Source organism: Corvus kubaryi, unplaced genomic scaffold (assembly GCF_017639235.1).
Source record: "Corvus kubaryi isolate FWS band 111438036 unplaced genomic scaffold, C.kubaryi_AGA036_p1.0 37385, whole genome shotgun sequence".
In the NCBI taxonomy this organism is placed as follows: domain Eukaryota; kingdom Metazoa; phylum Chordata; class Aves; order Passeriformes; family Corvidae; genus Corvus; species Corvus kubaryi.
In genome coordinates, this window is record NW_024581127.1 from 1,122,013 (window position 1) to 1,142,535 (window position 20,523).

Sequence of the window (20,523 nt, forward strand, 5' to 3'; positions counted from 1 at the left end):
AAAGTTTGAAAGAAAGTTGGCATCTTTAGAGATTGACAAGTCACAGATGAGCGCATCAGGAAGATGAAGGGATACATTCATGTCTCAAGAATAGGGGACAGACCCAGAAAGAAAGGGGAAGGAAAGAATGAAAAGCAATAAAAGGAAAAGAGAGGTGGTTGAAAAGACGGGCTGAAGCAGGTGCAAGCATACGAACAGATCCAGGGGCAGATCATGCAGACTGACCGGTGGACAGGGAAGAGCAGAAAAAGCTTAGACGGAGAGGGAGATTTCAGGAGCAGAGGGCAAATCTGAGCGAACGCAGCCGAGGAGGAAAGGAGGCTGCCGCGGAAGTCGCCGCGGTGCCCCCGTCCCCCCGCCCCGACGGCGCGGCCTGGCAGCACCCCTCGCCTCTCGGGGCAACCGCGGCGGCCGCAGCCCCGGGGCAAGGGGCCCCGCTGCCCGCGGAGAGGCAGTGTACATCGTCTCCGAAGCTGCAGAAAAAACAAGGGAGACAGTGCTAGTGAACCCACAGATCAGCGGGAGACATCAAGCCGGAGCCCTCTGTTTTCGGAAGAAATGAGGGGAATGAAATGTTCTCACTAGCCATCAAATTATAATAACAGTATCCGTCATCCTTAAGTGACCACACGAGTTTTACAAGTTGGATATTAAACAGATTAAATAATAATAATAAAGAAAACCCAACCCCCTGTCGCGAATATAAAGCCCTTTGTTTATGATCCCGGGGAAAATGAAGTTGCTAATTGAAAAACAATAAACCTAAAATGCCTTTGGATTAATAATGATAGAGGTTAACGGTGACATCCCTCCCTTGGAAAGGGGGAGGGGAGCGAGGCGCTCGGTGACTGTGCGCTTGGACGGCGACCAGGGACAAGCGCAGCAGCCAAATGGGGCTGGGGGGCGGGGGGTGAGACCCTCCCTCTTCGGAGGGCTCGGCTTGTATGTTCGCCTCTGATCCGGAGACACGAGGTGAGGAAGGTCTGTATTGTAGTCATGTCCTCGCTGATGAAATCTCAGTCAATTACTCTGAAATCTGCAGCTTGGCTTCTTTTCATTCTTTCCAGGTGAAAATTCAAACGTTTTCTGTTGTCGCCTGGTCCTTTCTTTCCTGAAACAAGGCACCCAACTGTTCTGATATTACCATTCAAAAACGGGTTCTGTGGCAAACCTCATTTGTGAATCTATTACAGAGATTAATAGATTATTTCTCCTTTTTCAACTAATTCTCAGTGGGGAAATTTAACCATATGGTAAGGAGAGAATTAGAATTTCATCACATTAGAGCAAAATGTAATGAAAAGAGTCCAACACCTGGGGCCAACTCCGAAAGACACAATTAAAAGGTTTTTAATGAAACCAGAGAAACCAAAAAATTTCATAGCCTTCAGTAATCCTGCCACATAAGAATGATTTGGAAGTGTTGGGAAATATTGTTTTTACTGATGTCATAAGAATGAAAACCTGCCACTAAATACTCTGAGTGCTAACAGAAAGGCGAGAGCGAGCTGCTCGCCTCAAGCATCAGAGGAGTAGTGGGACAAAATTCAGACCGACCCTTGGGTTTCCACTTCAGCTTTTGGAAGAGTGCAGAGGAGAGTGTGCCCGGCTCCGAGGAGAAGCCCCGGGAGAGGAGCAGGGGGTCGGGGTAACCGGATGGCTGAGGCCGCCTCGCCCTGACACCGGCGGCGGCATCCCGGCGTTGGGGAGAAGAGCGGGGGTGCTCCCGCCGAGTCGGGCTCGCTGGAGGGAGGCAGGAGAGCACGGACCTGCAAAGAGTTGGTCAGTCACAATAAAAAATCAATTTTAAAAAGTTTGGTGGGTTTTGCCCTTTCTCTTCCCACCCTCTCTCCTCTCCAGATCCGTTCATTTTCAAGGTAACTGATGGGGCTTTATGTTTTTTATAGGGACACGGGGGATAATCACTCGCAAGCAGCAATCTGCTGCTTGAAAAGGGATAAGGGAAGGAGGAGGGGAACCTCCCCGTAGTTTGGTCTCCGTTTGTTGGATGGGGGGTGGGGAGAGGGAGGACTGGGGACCACCCGCCTCCCAAGGAAGTAAGGTGGACTTCGGCGGTGGGCAGGAGTGGGCACGACGGCTGGGGCTGCTCCGGGGGTTTTTAATTTTGTTTTTTCTTTCCCAGGCGATGCTTTTCGGGAAGACGGGTGGGGGTGGGAGGGAGCTATAAGTTAATGTAAATGCAGGGGGTGGGTGGGCTGGGGTGGGGGGAGAGGGTGTCACTCCTGACTCCACGGCTAAGTTAGCAGAAGTCTGCTGGCAGCACTCGGAAGGAGAAGTGTTGAAGTGGGCTTTTCTGCAGTGCAGGGCTGTAATTTGCTGAAGGAGGCAAAGAACATCCTTCGATCTAAGTAGGGCTTTTAGTGTGCTCATTGATGAGTGAAAGTCGCCACACATGTCAAGCTAAAGGCAGTTGTTGGGTTACTAACAGGACACAACGTCTTGCAAACATATGCGTTAAGCTGTGTATACAGATGGCAGGGAGAATAATGGAGCAGGCGCCTCTTATAAAGCTCTAGCTGCTGCCTGTCTTCAGACCTGGGAAAAGAAACTATTCAGACTCAGGGCCAGATAGCGCCTGGGATTGTTTGTTACCGTTTTAATCCTATTAATTAAAACGTTAACCTGATTGGGTAGAAAGCTCTGTCCCAACAGGCGAATCTTCTTCATAATAACCTACTCTCAGAGATAATGATGTAAAAGACTCCCCCGTCTGCGGCGGCTGCTGGTTGATGGGTCCGGAAATCTCTTGAAGGTGAATCCAAGCAAGATAAACGGTGGAAGCGGCTCCGCTGGCAGCGCACAATGCCCCAGCGCGGCGCCTGCTGAGGGCGAGCCGGAGCCGCAGCCGGAGCCACAGCCACAGCCCGAGCCACAGCCGCTGCCGGAGCCGCCGCCCGCGCCGGAGCCACAGCCGGAGCCACAGCCGGAGCCGCAGTCCGAGCCGCCGCCGGAGCCAGAGAAGGGGCAGCCGCGGCGCCGGGTACGGCGCAGCCCCGGCGGGAGCCGGGGAACGATTTCTGCCAGCGGGACGCCGGGGAGCCGCCCGCCGCGGCGCGGAGCCTTGGAGGAGCGGGCCGGGAGCTGAGGGGGGCGGAGGAGGCGGAGGCGAGCGGGGCGCCGATGGAGCGGGCGCTGGGGCTGCCCGCAGAAGAGGACCTCTTCCACAAGAGCCTCGCCGCCTCGGCCAAGCGCATGGAGTCCGCCTTCCGCTCGCCCCCGGGGCTCGACCTCTCCCACCCCCGCGACCGCCAGCCCTCGCCGCTCGCCTGCTACGAGGCGTCGGAGCCCGAGGCGCTGCTGCAGCCCGGAGTCGGCGGCGACCCGCTGGCGCTGCCGCCGGGTTCCGTCTGCGTCAAGTACGGCGAGAGCGCCAGCCGCAGCTCGGTGGCCGAGAGCAGCGGCGGCGAGCAGAGCCCCGACGACGACAGCGACGGCCGCTGCGAGCTGGTGCTGCGCGGCGCCGGGGGGGACCCGCGCGTCGCCTCGCCGGCGGCGGGCGGCGGCGGAGGGGGGGGCGGGGGGCTGAAGGCGGCCGAGGGCAGCTGCTCCAACAGCCACGGGCACGGCGGCAGCAAGAAGTCCAAGGAGCAGAAGGCGCTGCGGCTCAACATCAACGCGCGGGAGCGGCGGCGGATGCACGACCTGAACGACGCGCTGGACGAGCTGCGGGCGGTCATCCCCTACGCGCACAGTCCCTCGGTGCGGAAGCTCTCCAAGATCGCCACGCTCCTCCTGGCCAAGAACTACATCCTGATGCAGGCGCAGGCCCTGGAGGAGATGCGGCGCCTGGTGGCTTATCTCAACCAGGGCCAGGCCATCTCGGCCGCCTCCCTGCCCAGCTCCGCTGCGGCGGCGGCTGCAGCGGCGGCGGCGCTGCACCCCGCCCTCGGCGCCTACGAGCAGGCGGCCGGTTACCCCTTCAGCGCCGGGCTGCCCCCCGCCACCTCCTGCCCGGAGAAATGTGCCATCTTCAACAGCGTCTCCTCCAGCCTCTGCAAACAGTGCACGGAGAAGCCTTAAGCGCCGCCGCCGTGGCCGCCCCCCGCCGCCGCCGCGGCCCCGGGGAGCGGCGACAGCCGGCGGTCCGGTCCCGGGCCGGGGGGCGCGGAGGCGGCGGAGGGACTGACCGCTGCCCGGCCCCCGCCGCCCTCCGCCCGGACTCGCCTCGCCTCGCTCTTCTCCTCGGGTGCCGCCGAGACGAGACGGCGACGGGAGCCAGCGTGCGTGCGGCGGCGGGGACGGGGCGAGGGGCCGGGGGTGCCGCGGGGAGGAAGGAAGGCCCGGCCCGGGGGGGGCCGGGGGGGCTCGCTGCGCGTCCGGACAAAGGAGAGGCCGGGAAATAGCAGGCCGGGCTGGGAGCCGGGGCTATCGCCGGGGACAAATCAGAGAGGGCACTTGAACATAGATTTTTTTTTTTTTAAATTAATTATTATTAGCAGTATTATTATTATTATTCTGAGCCAGGAAACAAACCAACTTGAAGTGTAAACTTATTATTTAAGTGACTCGCAGAAACAAAGAGACTGGACCATTGCTATGGAAGACTTTGTATTTTTTATGGTCTCTAAACTTTGATCCTGTGAAAATGCGCAAAGTTTGGTGAGAGTGATTTAAAAAAAAAAGAGAGAGCTAAAAAAAGAAAAAAGAAAAAAAAAAACCGATCAAAACCCTTACTCCGTGTGGCTGAAAGTATCGCATTTTTAAAAGAAATATTTATGTGCACCTTGTTTCTTTCCACTTTGCAATGATGTATAAACAAGACATGCTATTTATTTGTTATTCTTTAAAATGACCCTTCCACGCCAACGATATTTATCATGTGTTGAGGTCATGGGTCTTATGTGCAGTTACTTTAAATGCTTCTAAAATTCTGTTTATGGATTAACTTAAACTGTGTGCCAAGTGTTTAAAACATTTATTTGCCAACAACATATAACCAGAAATGTTGATGTATCCGAGCTGCTTAGGTTTATGAAAGGTCATCTGGATTTTAAGTTGCATCATCCCTGTATTTAAATTGAGCTTTAATAAATTGCTTCAGTCCAAAAATTACAGGAAAAGTGTATTCTTAATTGCTCAACCAACTGATTTTTGAAAGGGTATTCTTTGCATTATAACAGGTAATAACTATTTACTTTTACAAGGCATCAGAGCAATAGCTGCTACAAGAACACTTGCCAAGCCAATGTTTTCCCAGGCGCTGTGTTTTCAAAGGTATAATTTAAACCGCTTTTAATGTGTATGTAAATTATTCTGACTGTGGATGATTCTTTAAGTTGAAATACTTTAAAATACTTTAGGCTGATTTACAGACGCGCGGAATTCTTCTCTTCCTTTTTCAGGGGATGTGGGAGGTGGGTTTTTGGTTTGAGGTTTTGTTTGGGTTTTTTGTTGTTTTTTTTTTCTTTTTTTTTTGAAAGAAAAATGAGAGATGAAAAGCAAGAAGTAGCTATTTACCCAAAGTGAGCCTTCAGTTTGAGTTTGCATGGCTGGGTGGCTGTCTCTCTGCCATTTGTAAATCAAGATTTTTTTTTTTTTCTTTTTTCTTTTTTTTTTTCTTTTCAAAAAACGAGTCCTGCTATTTTCCACTACTTGCAGATAATACAAATTCGGACTGTCAGGTTGGATGGCAAAATAGGAGCCATGATGGATCTGTTGGCAGGTCACGGATGTGTAAAGAGTGATATATATTAAATAGGTCAATCAGATTATGACAGCAATGTACGATCGTTTGTATGTGTATCTATGTCGGAAAGAATCTTTATTAAAATATTTTGAACAAACGCTTGTATTGTGCTGTGCTTTGTTAAGCATATCTATCCAGATTTAAGGAGGTGGATGGTGGGGGTGGGTAGTTTTCTTTGCCTCCTTTGCCTTGCTCTGAGTGCGCCCCAGTACCCTCCCCGTCACCCCACTCCCGGCTCCGCGTGTCCCAGGCAGGGCGGCGAGAGTTCCTCCCGCGCTGCGTTCCTCCCGCTCCCGTGGCAGGCGGCTCCCGGCGCTGCGGGGCAGCCGTGGGGCAGCGCCGGGCCCTGCCCGCCCGTCCCGCGGCCCCACGCCCGCCTCGAGCCGTGGGGCTGCAGGCGCCCCGGGGTAAGCTGCAGGACCGCCCCCCCTCCTCCCTACCCCCCGAGTTCTGGAGCCGCCCCTCCCCTCGTGGACCCTCCGCCCTGCCCCAAACCCGAGGGCAGGGGGAGCAGGCAGCCCCCCCCAAGCTGCCTGCCCGGCGCTAAGCCCGGGCCAGGGGTCCCGGTCCTGCGGCTCCCCCCTCCCCTCGGGCGGCCCGGGCCGGCTCCGGGTGTCCGCGGAGCTGCCTCTCCTAACGGCAGCACCACGGGCGGGGGAAGGGGATAAATATTTTCTGCTCCACTTCCCATCAAAAAAGATTAATCAGAACCTGTAACTTTTCAGGAAACATAACTGTAAAGTGCCACGGAGCTGTGGGAAGGCAGCCCAGAGAGGGTGGGCAGATCAGCCCCCAGGCGCAAGGAGAAGCGTCTCTCAGCATTTACTAGACAAAGGCTGGGTGCGTCTAATTATGATTATTAAAACAATTTCCATGACGATGTCTAATATTATGTTAATTTGAAAACAACTGTGTATGAAAACTGTCGACTATAATACCTAAATTCATTTAATGAAACACATCGTTAAGGCAATTAAACCTCCTGGATGTGATTAAGGAACATAATTACGACACTGTTCTGCGCCATAATTGGGTGTCTTTAATCAAGGGGTAAAGTGATCAGCAACACAGCCATTAGTTTGTATTGTTCTGTCTCTGCTGTCCATCATTCTGATTAGGAATTAACCACCGCCACCAGCTTGGCGTGGTGCGTGCCTGTGTGTGTGCGTATGTGTGTGTGAGTGTGTGTTCGTGCATTTAACATCGCAGGACACATTGGCTGCAATATTTACCGCTTAATGTCTCTGGCTACCGAGCGGGCTTCCTTCCCGGAGAGGTTCCCTTGGAAGGAGCGGGCGTTGCTCGGCTTTACCCGGCCGTGGGGTGGGGGAAGACGAGCCATGTCCCAGCAAACTCCTGGAGCGACCGGTACCTAAGGTTGGGGAAGGCAAGGGGCTGGAGGAGGCCCACGCCCTGCCACCCTGCTCCCCAGGGCAGGGTCCGAAGTGTTGCGGCCGGGCCTGGAATGCTCCCCGCCAGCGCTGGGGAGCGAGGGCGGCCGCCGCCGTCTATGGCACACGGAGCGGTTTCTCCGTTCACCGCTCTCTCGCCCGCCTCTGCTTCGGAGCGACGGGACAGCGGAATGAAAATCTTTGTCACCCCTGGCTACCGCTGCCGCCCGATTTAGGGCTCTCTTGCTTCCTCTTCTCTTGCTTCGTAGCGGGGCGAGGGGTCCGTGCCGGGTAGAGGTGCTACCACTCCCCTGTCGCGCTGCACCGAGCATCCTCCCTGGGAAACGGCGCGAAGCCACTGGGCCAGTCCCTGAGCAGGTCTTGCCAATGCAAGCGTAATGTGTGCCGGGCTGGGGGGAGGAGAGAGGCTCCCCCGCCCCCCCTTAAAGCTTGACAGATGACTTAGCCAGAAATGAACATGTACCCTTTCAAAAGAGCTTCTTCCCCGTTCACAACTGCCCCACCGAACCGATCTCCCTCAGCCTCATCCGGAGCTCCCTCTGCCCCCGCCGCCCAGCCCGGCTCCCTTCCCCGGCCCCTTACCCGGCTCGGAGCCTGAGATTGTCCCAGCATGAGTGACATTGGCTTTCCTAATGTAATGACTTATGAAAGATATAATCATGTGTTAAATTGAATCCTCCGCTTAACTGTTAATGGTGTGCTCTGGGCACATTTACGTATTAGATGCTATGGTAACTAATTACCACTAGAAGAAGGGATAATACACTTTCCAGACTTTGACAAATAATTATGAGTGTTCACATCCCTGCTAGCAGCAGTTGCAGCGGATCTGCTGGAATGAGTAAGTGAATAAATGAATGGGTAAGTGAACTTGTGTGCATGGAGGGGACTAGATAATGAATAGTGGTCAAGTGAGTTTTCTTATTAAAACCTTTAATGAAAATGTGATTTAGGGTGGAAGGGGGAAAAAAAAAGTGCGACGCTGCCTCTAAACGTAATTAAATCGCGTAATATAAACATCAGAAACATAAATAAGTTTGCTTTTAATTAAACCGCAGCAGTCAAAGTAAATTATCCACGTGCTCGGAAACTTTACAGCAATTAACACCTTTTTTTTTTCTTGGTGGTGGTGGTGGTGGCGGCGGCAGAGGGAGGCTATTGGGGGGTAAAACAAACGAACCGGGACTCCGCGACTCTCTCCAGGATCATTTGTAACTGTGATCGTATCGCCCCTGCCTACAGGCCAGAGGGATCCTGAGGCTCTAAGCAAACGGCAGAAAAGCTCCTTGCGGAGCGGGACAAAAGTTTGAGGAAGTCGATCTGGGCTCCGCGCCGGCCCCGGCCCCCGCCGCCCGCCCGCTCCGCGGGGTCGCTGCTGCCCCTCGGGGCCCAGCCCCCGCCTGGGAAGGCTCCGGCACTGGCGGAGCCCATGGAGGGCGTAGGGCAGGTTCTCCCTGAAGTGTTGCGCATGGCTTAGGCAGGCGCCGCAGGGGTTAAGCCGATGGTGCCCACTCCTACCCTGCCATCCCGCCGGGGCAGGGGCGAAGGCGGGAGCCGCTGCCGGGAGCGGGCGCCGGCTTGGCTGCCCCGGCCCCCAGCCCCACTCGCGGGCTCCTAGCAGGCGACGACGTCGCAGAAGGGACATCTGCTAAATGAGCACAGAGCTGCAGCCAGCCCAATTTCCCCGTGGTCACTCATCAGCTCGGTGTCACCCAGCCCGCCCACACCCGCCCCCGAAGCGCTCCGGAGGGGAATTTGGTCTGGTTCGGCTGGTTCTCCAGCCTCGGGAAGGGTTAAATCCTTCCCCAAGCCCCTAGTTGCCCTTGTCCTCTCAACCTGATTCAGAGACGTGTAATAAAAGAGGAAGCAAATTTATGGTCTGTTTCAAGCACTTTACTGCTGTATTTTTAAATTCATATATGCACATATAAGAACTATGATCTGTGAATAATTTGAAATGCTATAGGAAAATGATGTATTTTAGATCAAACATAACCGTTTTCTTACATAATTGTCTCGGATTAAAATAAAAAAATAAAGATACATTTCGAAGAGAGACAAAGCTGAAAATCTAATGACAGCCATAAACTGCTAGACAGCCATAAATTAACGTCTTCATCAAACACTGAAGGGATCAGTGCTTATCTAAATCAACAATTATTTCTTCCGAGAAGTTGCAGAACAGATTGCCCCTTTAATACTATTTTTAAATCTTCCTAATTGAGGATTAGGGAAAAACAATCGCCTTTCCAGAGTAAAACTCCTCTCCACCAGCCGAAGCTCTCCAAACTCACCGAACACCCAGACCGTTTCCCATGGAACCTCCTCGGGGGTCCCGTCCCCTTGTCCCACTGCAGCATCCCTGGAAGCTCGTGATGCTTTCAGGAAGGGGCTGCAGGAGTCTTTCCCCACCCCCCTCTCCCCTGATTTTTGTCGCGGGCCGGGCAAGGTGGGAGCGCAGGGAGAGCAAGCCGGCGCCGGGAGCCCGGCGGGCAGCGGGCGGGCGAGGGTGCGGGTCCCTGCCGCCGCCGCGGGCCGGGGGCGTCCCGGAGAGGAGCCATCCCGGAACGGCAGCATCCCCCGGTGCTTCGGCATGAGCTCAACTAATGCGCATCCGCTTTTCAGGTTCAAAGCTTTAGCGAGGCGGCACTTCTCCCAGCTGCAGCCACCTGCGAATCCGGTTTTGCAAGAGGCTGCAGTAAAGAACTCATTTTAAAAAGGCAACTGAAAGATACGTTGTGAAGAGAGGCGATTCATTTGCTCACAAGATGGAAATTAGACAGGAAAAGACTTGCTGCCTGTAGGAGGTTATCGAGTGACTAAACTGTTTGGAAGAAAGAGGTAGCTGGAAAGATGAGCTGATGGGGAAGAAGTCACTGTCAAAAGTCATCACAGGGTGTTTGCTTACTGACTTTTACTCTCCCTGTAGCCAGAACTTAGATTTTTATTCAACTTTTCTGTAGCCAAAGCTGCTGGTTTTGAGGAAAAGTAAAATAAACCGACACATTAGTGTCAAAATTGGTTTAACAAATCTCTGAAGATAGAATCCTGCAAGGCTTCTAGTAAGAACAGCTGAAGCTTAGGCTTCTTTTGATTATTTATTTTGGTGTGAATAGTTTTGAAGACAAGCACATTTCTACTATTATAAATGATGTACTCATACAACTTCAGTACACGAAATCCCAGGAAAACCTGATGCATAGAACAAACACAGTACTGGTTTATATGATGACCAAGATCCCACTACAGCTTCCTTGCTTTCAATTTAAAATGGAACATTGTCTACTTTTTAAAATACACTTTTATATATGCAGCAACCATTTCTTCATAATCATTGCTAATTATAAACATAGACAATAACTTAAGGATCACTATACTTTCATAAGCATAGCTTTAACGTGTGTTTTTGTAGTGAGATCATTTTTCTGATATATTGTGGGTATGGGGACATGACTAGCCAGGGAACATAGGCTGGTTTAGATAGTAGACAGGAAAATACTTCACTTTCTCTGGTCTGGAAGTTAGAATAGCTCTATTCATGTGAGTTAAGCATATTCATAAATTGCTACCTTGAACAGTTTTAAAATACAGTGCTATGCAAGTAGGATCAAGAGAGTAGCTGGTATCAAATACTAAATAAAATACAGTGTTAGGGGATCTTACTAATTCCTTCCTTTCAAGCTATCTTTCAGACCATTATGGCAAGCTCACTCAGAAAAGTGTCCTTCAAGAAATCTCAAACAATGCCACTTTTTAATTTATAATTTCAGTAACTTCTAATATAGCCTGGAGTTAAAACAATTGCACAGCTACACACGTACTTATCAAATCCAGAAAATGCTGCAGGTCTGTCTTCTCGAGGAAGTATCTTCAATAACCCTCGCAGACATACCTGACAAGCATTTCTGCATGAAGGAATGGAGAAACACCGATGTCTTTAGGGTACAACCTTCATATTAAATACCTACTTGTAGAACTCAACAGCTACAGTGATACCTAGAAAATCCAAGTTGTGCTTTGCTGGTGCAGTGCTGTGTATTGTAACAATTTCATTCATATCCCCCTTTAAAATGAATGATCTGTGAAGACAGAATATTTTACACTAGGTACTACATCTTGTACTACATGGAGGTTTGCAAAAGCAAAAGCTTAGGAGCTGTACTTAGGAATCACTAGTGGACTGCAGATCTTTATGCTAATTCTGAATAATGTTCTAAGAATGTCAGAAGCACCACTTTTTTTACCTCATCTGATGAGAACTGGCTTATGTTTCATGGGGGGGGGGCTGTGGTAAAAAAGACATGATCATTTCCAATATTCAGAGGACTTTCTGCATTCCACTGCTGAATTTAAATGGGTTTTTTTATTTTTTTTATTACAGAAATATCTGTCAAGATCAAGTAATAGAAAAATGCAGTATGTTGAAATAATAATTAAAAAAATAAAGCAATAGTTATGAATCTGTGAGAGAAGTATAAACATAAGCTGGAAAAAATACCATGGACAATCATTCAATATTAAAATAGATATATTCCTTTTTATTGTGTCCTTGAAATACAAAATTCCCTTAAGATGTTAGATTACTAAAATAATGACATTTTGATTTTCTTGCTTAGAAGTACCTCAGTGGATCTAGGAGCCTGAACCCTGGATATTAACTGTTAAAGCAGAACCTAGCTGTTGTTCATCTATATACAAATTGTCAGTTTGCACAATTAAGAGCACTTCACAATCTCTCAAACGACAGAAAGTTCAATAATGACAAAATAAAAGATCGTGTATAATTCTACAAGAGAAATTCACACACCAGGAATTATACATAAAAATAGCAGTGCCAAAAGTAGTGACATGCAGCTAGCTTCAAAGCATAAACTAAAGAACAAGTCTTACATGGCTATATTATTACATTAGGACATATTGACAAAGATATGAAAATCTAATTCGCAAACAGGTACACATATACTAGATGGTTTCCTAAATAATAGAACATTTAAAAAGTTTACAATAGCATCTAGCAGTACTAAGCGTCGGCATGAAAATGGAGAACACACGATCTGTAAATTAAAATAAGAATAGTAATTAAAAATTACATTTTAGCATTCACATTAGCTCATGATAAATTAACTTTCTTCTTGGGTGCTATAATGGGCCATATTGACTTAAACCTATTTTTTTTATGAGGAAAAAAGGTGCTTATATATATATTTTTTTTAATAGCAGAAGATGCTATTGATACAGCCATAGATATCAACAACTTACAGTCAGAGGCTGGTAGTGACCAGCCAAGTCACATCTCAAACTGATGGGTAAGTGCACCATTTCATCGAGGAACAGCAGAGAAATTCAGGAGGTAGCTCTGTACTCCTCCTGCCTCATCTTGCACCTGGCCAGGCCTGTGGCTGCCCCCAGCAGACACCGCTGGGCTGGCAGGGCAGACCCCCCTGCAGAAGTGGACAGGTGGGAGAGGGAAGCACAGGTCTGACTGCCTCCCCCTGCCCTGCCCTGCAGCCCCACCAGCACCTGAATGCTTGCAAACAGCACTGCTGTTTCTGCTTAGATGATTTTGCCTCTTCGTGCTCCAGTGACAGACACTCAGAGCTGCACACTCCTGGGTCCTGCAGCAGAGGAGATCATCAAAAACGGTGTTGTGCCCTATGTAATGAAACATGCTCTTCTTGGCACAGCACCCTGCAGCCAGCTTGGCTCAGCTGGGACTTTTGGGGATGCTGCACCCTTACCGTGTTGTGCTGTCTCAGCTTATTGACCAGGAATACCAACACCAGGGGCCTTTCAATCCTGCTCCAGGAGCCGGAGTCACTCCTGCTCAGACCAGCTGCTGGCTCTCAATATGTCACCTCCTCAGCTGCTGAATGCACAGACCAGAAGGGCTTAACCTCTCCTCTGTCCTGCTCCAGCTCTCATGACTTTACATGGGGGTGAGGTTTACTTCCTCTGCAGCCGAGGTATGCCAAGGTAGTGATGCATTGCATACCAGCAAAACTAATCTACCAGGAGTATGGGTTACCAGGGACACAATTCCAGGCCAGGCTGGACAGATCCTGCTTTGCGTTTGATTATTTTGGTTCCTGAGCAAAAACAGCAAGCAACTTTTATCCTAGCAGAATGCTGGCCTCTTGTGTGGTGCTCTCTAACTCTGATGCAAGGCCTCCAAGCGCCTTCATAGAGGTTTCCTGCAACTCCTGGGAAAGTTTCTGACCATTTTCTTTTTTTTCAATTGAGCATACCCTACAGATTTAATTTGCTACTTTGGAGACAATCTAGTTCTTTTTTTAATTTCAGAAAAATACTATACAAATTGATCAGCAATTAATCTGAAACTACTAATGATTTGCATGTACTTTTGGCACAGTCCTATTATGCCCTATCAAATTCTGCAGCAGCCAGTGACACTCTAATTCAAAATCCTAAAAATAGAATACAATTATAAAAAAGAGGCTTCTGTTTAAAACAAATACCCACTGTTATTTTCACAGTTGCTTCAGGTTTGTTTTAAAGTTGGATGCCAAAGAAGGATTCATCATAATTGTGGTATGAGACATTTTGCAGCTTACATTTAAGCAATAATGGAATACAGTCAACAGTGTAATGATATCAACATTCCCTCTCTCAATAAACCAGGCTCTAATGTCCAAACTGGATTGTGAGCTACAGCTGAGTACTTCTACAGAGTAACTACAGGAGTAAGTAACCTGACTACAAGAGTGTCTCCATAAAAACCAATTTTATTCTGTGGCACAAAGCAATAATCAGCTTTTGCTGTTGATTAAATGTTGAAGTAAAGTTAAAACATTTAATCAACTGCAAAGCCCATTTAACGTAAGTGTACTCCAAATTTGTAGACATTATCAATAATATATATGAAGAGAAAATGTTTCTCCAATAAATCCCACAAAATCACAATTTTCTTCTTGGAGGATTTGGAAGGTGACTGTGCCAATCTCTGAAAGCCTTTCTACTGATGCTGGTGCTTATTTAGGGTATATGCTTTACACAAATAACTGAACTGAATAAATAATTCTTAATATGTAGGTAGTAGTTTTCATCCACAGGCCATCAAGTGCTCTACAGATGAGTAGGATTTCTGATTTTGGAAGACTTACTCTGGCACATCCCAAAGAGAGATGTTTTTTAGGAACACAAGGCAAGGCCCACAGACATGGCTATTCTCCCATCACAATTATCATCTTGGCAAATTGAGACTGGACAGGCACGGGAATCCTCATCAGTCTCTGAAGTGATGGCTGGGAAGAGAGACAGGGTCTAAAATCTCAGATCTTGTGCACTAGGAAATTATTTTCCAAACAAGAGCTGGGCACCCAGTGAAGCAGGCTGGGCAGCCAGTATAAACTTCTGTGGCTGCCCAGGGTTTTCACTTGCTCAGATTTTGGCCCCAGGGAAGAGCCTATTTTCCAGTTTGTAGATGGACAATTCTGTTTCCAAACACAGGTCACACTACTCTGCCTATGCATAACATGGGCAAAGTAAAACAACATCAAAAAGCAGTTTTAGATACCACACTTGCCCTTGAAAACCTCTTCCTCTTTTGCCTTTTTGGAGAAATGAAGAAATATAAGAAACAGTCAAAATAAATGCACGAACATGTTACTGAAAAACAGTGAGAGAAAGAGAAGCTAATTTTTGAGGTGATAAAATAATTTCAAACAGGCTTGTATATTTTCTCCCTGAAGAATATGCTTCTTGGGGTGGGAGGGGGGGGGGGCTCAAAAGCCAAAATAGATAATTTAGGCTTGATTGAGAGCCTATTAAAATCAACAGAACTCCCCTTCTGACTTTAAATGATTGCAGGAAAGAAATCACATATTTTAATTTTTTTGCACTGCACAAAAAAAAAAAAAAAAAAAGGAGCAAGAAAGCAAAGCATTCACCCTCAGTACATAAACCTGAAGTTAGAAATGTGTTGTCAGTAAGACATTCTTGCAAATCATCCTCCACCACCCCACACAACTTCCATCACCTCTCCCAAATAAAAGGCTAAGACTCTCAAGACCATTAAAGAAATAAAGTAAATATAAAGTTAGGATAATTATAACTAGAAATTCTTTCATCATCTAGAAATAAGCTCCCCCTTTCTTGTTATTATGCTTCTATGAGCAGATGCTGATATTCCTCTAGATGATGGGTGTATGGGACCTCCCAGTCTAACCCTTTGACAGAGGGCTGCTGAGCCCATTTCCCATGCAAGTGGCCTGGATTCATCCTTCCTCTAAATCCTTCTCATCTCACCGCCAAGAGCATGGGGGGATGCACCTTGTAGAGATGCTGGGCTATTTACTTGGCCAGACTCTTGTCATGTCACCTCACTTCTCACAACTCAGGCAGGACAAATTGAGGTTGCACATCCTTGCATCTGGTCTCTACCTCCAGCCCAATGGCTTTTCTCCTTAGAAACAAAGAGGAAGGAGGTAAAAGCAGAGAGAGAAAAGCAAATGTTTCCAAAAATATAAAGCTGAGTGATGAAACAGAGCAAACATGGAGATTAGTGGAAGGCATAAAAGCAGCTGCTCAATTTCTTAAGGACCTTAGCTTGTAACGAAAGGCAATATCAACGTCTGGCAGGAGGATACCAAGGCCCATGCGACTGTTATCAAGTCTGACAGATTTGTTTTCTGCTAGTTCTACATCAAAATGAGACAATAGTATGAAAAGAAACATCTTCATCTCATTCATTGCGAGGAACCTCCCTGGACACATGCTGATCCCAGAGCCAAAGGGCATTAGGAAATACTTCAGTTTTCTTCCTGCCTTGTAGAATGTGGTTTTCTTCTTGCCATTCTCTATGTATCGATCGAACTTATACTCCTGAAAATGAAAGAGAGAGACAGCATGATATGTAACAAGGCAGTTACATGAGCTGCTTTCTTTGCACAATGGTAACACGCCTGAAACCCAGAAAATAAGATAAAGACGAAGACAAGGAGCTGACAGCTTCTTCTTTTTAGTTGGTTCCCTCAAGTTTCATTAACTCACATTATCTTGCCTGCAAAGAACACTCTTTAAATCCACTTATTTAGCTTAGTCCTTTTACATCAAGCTCCTTCAACTTCCACATCTCATCCAGCGAGTGTCTGGCCTATATTGATTGTAATTAGATTTTGACCGCTTTGCAGCAGGGACAATGAACCTTAGTGGAAGGACAATTTTCTTGTAAAGCATCATATGCACTCAGTGTGATACATACATCATGAATAAGGATAATCTGCTAAATTCTGCAAATGCCTATGAATAAATTAATGCATTGCACCAATTTTGCTCCTGCAAGCTAGAGCAAAATCCACCCTTCTCTTGCACCGAATGGTGCAGATTGTTTGAAAACTCCAGTGCTTTGCAGTCAATTTTCCTTTCAGTTGGAGATGGTTGCTGCTTAACTTGCCACATCTTACCTTCAAATATTTTGCTCTAGAAGCTGTGAGCAAAGCAGGACAACTGCCAGTGACTGACCATTATAAAGAGGGTGCTTTCAAGTAAGGCTTGAGTTCACACTTGTAACCTACATTCCATAAATTGAACATATTTCTAACTATTTTTGAGTAGCAGGATCCCTGTTTAGAGATAATTTGTGTTTTTGAATGGAGGAGATCTGGCATCCTCACTCAGTCAATGGCAAATTAACCACTTACAAAACCCTCCTGCATGCTTTGAATAAAAATGACAAGCACTTCTTGCTTATGGTCACTCATTAGCATTTGTCCTGCTTTGCATACATCTGCTATAGCAGCAGCCATTTGGAGCTGCCTGGGAACAAGTCAGTCAGACAGAAATCGACCTCAACTGATTAAAAACCCCACACCACCATTAAAAATACACTGATAGTGATCTACCCGTTAAATTAAAGGCTCTGAAAATCATGCACTCCAGGTCTTGCTGTTGAGAAGCAAGTGTCAGGGGAGGTGGTCAGTGAGAAAGGGAACGAGTACTAGGTGCAGTGGGATGTAAGTTTGGGTGCTAAAGAACAGGAGCTTGTTTCACTAAACGGCAGAGGCCTGGATTTTCCACAAATATAAAGGTGATTCTATGTCTGTATCCACTGACAAGTAATTATTTTCAGTCTCTTTGAACACCCCAGCCAAAAGGAAGCATGCCTTTATTTTTTCCGCCAGGAAGTTATTGCTTCATTTGAAGCAGCACAGTAACAAATGAAAGGCCAGAATACCGTAAGATTTACTTCCTGAATTCTAAGTCCTTCTGGTCTAAAAAAGCATCTCTAAGTATGAACTGCAATAGCTTAAAAACCCAACCCAGAGCTCTTCACTTTGCTCAAACATTTTCACACGGTGCACTTCTGGTGTCTGGAGCAATTAAGAGCTGTGTTATTGAACACACAGACACACTGGGTCAAACCTTATGCTTTCTTTGTCATATTAAGAGCTTTCTGAGACTTGTAATTGCTTTTAACAAAAAATAAATTGCTGTCTAAGGAATAGGGAAAACAGAAAACAAGTGCGAGACAGGAATGTAGCCAATGACAGTGACATCGAACTCAGGCTTGTGCTGCTGAAGCCCCTTGGGTTGAGTAGTGTTTCCTTACAAGCTAGTTTACTGGCTAAATAAAGCCTAATTTTTAAAAATGAAGGAACTTTCAGCCATGTGCAAAGTCTCCTGAATGAGACATGGTGGCTGACAGCAAGGAAAAGGTCAAGATACTGAGCAAAAACAGGTAATGAAGTTCTGTGTGGATGGGCTGCTGCAAGTATCATGAAAACTGAGCAATCTCCTGCGATTGATATAAGTCCCTTTCTGTCACATACTGTATTTAGCTTTGTTTGGGATGTCACCATAGAGGGTTTCCTGCAGGGTTTCCTGATATTTACTCTATGGGTTTTTCAGAGTTCATTTACTGAGCTCTATAACTAGCTGAGTTGGAATTTAGGGGTTCACTTATACACTTTATAGAAAACTGACTAATTTATTTAGGCCTTAATGGATGGAGAAAGAGGTCAGAAATATATGCTTACACTTACACAATATGGTGCCAAAGCAGAAGATAGCTTGAACTTAAATTTATGTATCCAGGAGAAAAAGCATTGCTACAAAATTATCTCGTCAAGCTGCCTGTTTTCCCAGGAAAAGTTTTCCCTAAATACATGACAAGCTCAAGACTGCACCTTTCAAAAAATTCATTCTCCATCTCTATCTGATCCTCAGTAGTTATTGTTGAAAGCACACTGCATATTTTAAGAACCAAACAGAACAGTGATTTCCCCACTTTTCGAGAGGGCCCATGTGCTGAAATCAATGTACTGCAACGTGTGGATTGCTCATTCACTATCAAAAAGATAAAATATATGAACTAAAGCTGTACTGTGAAAGCTGAGCAGAGCTGATACTAAGCAGATATATCCAAGCAATGGAAATATGGTAATATATTCCGGCAATTATTGGATAAGGGAGGAGATCAGTTTCCACACTGATGCTTTTGGTCTAGGACCTAAACAAACAGATGGACTTTTGACAAATCAATAACATTCTCCAAAATAAAGTGTTAAGGATAAAATGAAAAAAAGAGAGCTTATTTGTTAGCTGTTATCTGTCCTTTTTAAGGATAAAAATATTAATCAACTATTTGCCAGGAGATTAATTATTTTTAAAACCCTAATTTTCTCTGCAGGCTTCATCTTCATTTTTGGGTGGGGACAGCCAGCAGAGCTCCCCTGAATGTAATTTTCATTCCCACGGCTCCAGCGCTCATCCCAGTGACTATACCTTACTCCTGCTGACTCCAACATGCTCCACACCTCCTCTCACTGAGGCTGGCAGAGCTCCTACACAACAAAATGCTGTCCTGCACCAAGGAGACACTTGAATCTCATCTTTTCTTTGCAACCTCTCGTCTTTAAATTCCTGGAAGGGAGAGCTTCAGAGAGCAATGTCTCTAACACGGGCTTTCTATAAACATGTAAAAAAATCCAGTTCCTTTCTTCTTTGCCTCAAATGCCAAGGATGGAAATCAGTATGGCTGGGAGACAGCCATTTGCTTAGAAAAATAGGGGTGAGGAATGGATGAGGTAAAAAGCTCTTGCCTCTCAGGCAGACGAGCCATTTAATAGCGTCAGCGTGCACCCTTGCCCTTTCTTGCTCTTCCTCTGTGCCACCCTGGGCTGGGGACAGCAATCTGGGGAGCAACCTAGCTGAGAAGAGGACTATTCAATTTGCATTCAGGTGGTGAACTTCTGAAGCTGTATTACAGCTGAGGCAGGGTGGATTAATTTCGAGTCTTTGATATTCATTAACTTGAGCGTCAGAGAAAAATACAAGGAGATGACACAATTACCCTCCAAGCTTCGCTGCAGAGCAACAGCTTTACAGTCTCAAGTTCACAACACTCTAATTGATCAAGAAGGGGTGAATCCCTACGAAGGGAGGTGAAAAAGCATAAGGCTCAAGTAAGACACTGCTATTATAGGGCTTCAGAGAGTCAATGATGCTTTGCGGGCACTTAGCTAAATGGCCCACATTATTTGCTATTTAAACCACCTTCTATTATTCAGCCCTCCTTGGGTATCAAATGATCCACTGCCAAACAAAGCCCACATTTAGCCTAAAGTTTATGGTAGTCAATGTGCAACTGTCAATTCCTTTGAAAGCAGTCGCAGTCAGTCTCATCACCATATTTCTCTCTTCAGGCCGTGAATCCTTTGACCTGCAGGGCCCTAGAAAATACATCTGAAACTAGGAAGATTTGTTCCACAAGAAGGAACAGCAGTAAAAAAAAAAACCAACAACCCACAGATCACAAAAGGCTTGGCTGCTTCGAAGTGCCTGGAGTAGGAAGAGTAGCACCAGCTGAATGTTTACCTTAGGATCTTCATAGACCTCAGGGTCCATGTGCAAAATCTGCGGGTAAAGGGCTATCCAGTCTCCTTTCCTCAAAACGACTTCTTGATTCCCTTCAAGCTTGAGAACAAAATCCTCTTGGCTGATGCGGATGTTCATGGAGGACGAGCACATTCTTAAACTCTCGTTTAAGGCACTCTCTGCGATTAAACAAAACGGGGGAGGGGGGGAGGCATCAGAAATATGGGAGATGACTGGAAGTTATACATGGCTACAGCTGCTGATTCTCCAGGAGTTTAGTAGGGCAGGCTAAAGGAAAAAAAAAAGGAAAAAACCACACAAACGAAGCCAAACAAAAAGCAGAGACCAGGAGGAGGCAATAAACAACCCCGCAGGGTTGGGGTGGACCAGTCGGGATGCTGAACCTCCCGACGTGATTCTCACTGATGGTGATGAGAAATCCTGTCAGTTGTAGGGAGCACCAAGTTTTGGGTGGAAAGTCATTATTCAGGCATCATGTTGAAAACAACACAATCAAAAGACATGAACACTTTATGCATTTACATATATTTTGGTGGTTGCAAACAAATA

General features: G+C 47.0%; 2 protein-coding genes and 1 long non-coding RNA gene across 4 annotated transcripts in view; 2 read left to right on the top strand and 1 right to left on the bottom strand.

Moving 5' to 3' along the window:
• The first annotated feature begins 3,053 nt into the window (after window positions 1-3,053).
• Window positions 3,054-4,120, top strand: BHLHE22 (basic helix-loop-helix family member e22). Its single transcript, XM_042036323.1, has one exon. The coding sequence runs from the start codon at window positions 3,142-3,144 to the stop codon at window positions 4,039-4,041; it is 900 nt and encodes a 299-aa protein (XP_041892257.1). The 5' UTR covers window positions 3,054-3,141; the 3' UTR covers window positions 4,042-4,120.
• Window positions 4,121-7,518: 3,398 nt separating this feature from the next.
• LOC121668246 lies at window positions 7,519-20,291 on the top strand. The gene is made up of 2 exons (XR_006017325.1): window positions 7,519-7,980; window positions 18,767-20,291. It is a non-coding gene; the product is annotated as an uncharacterized LOC121668246 (long non-coding RNA).
• LOC121668244 (cytochrome P450 7B1) overlaps window positions 11,630-20,523 on the bottom strand; it is a 40,556-nt gene continuing 31,662 nt past the window's right edge. For both annotated transcript variants that reach the window (XM_042035818.1, XM_042035817.1), the window contains 2 exons: window positions 19,954-20,132; window positions 11,630-15,960 (listed from right to left, as the gene is read on the bottom strand). In XM_042035818.1, the coding sequence (XP_041891752.1) occupies window positions 15,664-15,960; window positions 19,954-20,132 (476 nt within the window). In that variant the 3' untranslated portion in view covers window positions 11,630-15,663. The remainder of the gene's footprint in view (window positions 15,961-19,953; window positions 20,133-20,523) is intronic.

Excerpts from the sequence above, each read along its gene's own strand:
- BHLHE22 (XM_042036323.1), top strand. The coding sequence starts at position 3,142 with ATGGAGCGGGCGCTGGGGCTGCCCGCAGAAGAGGACCTCTTCCACAAG.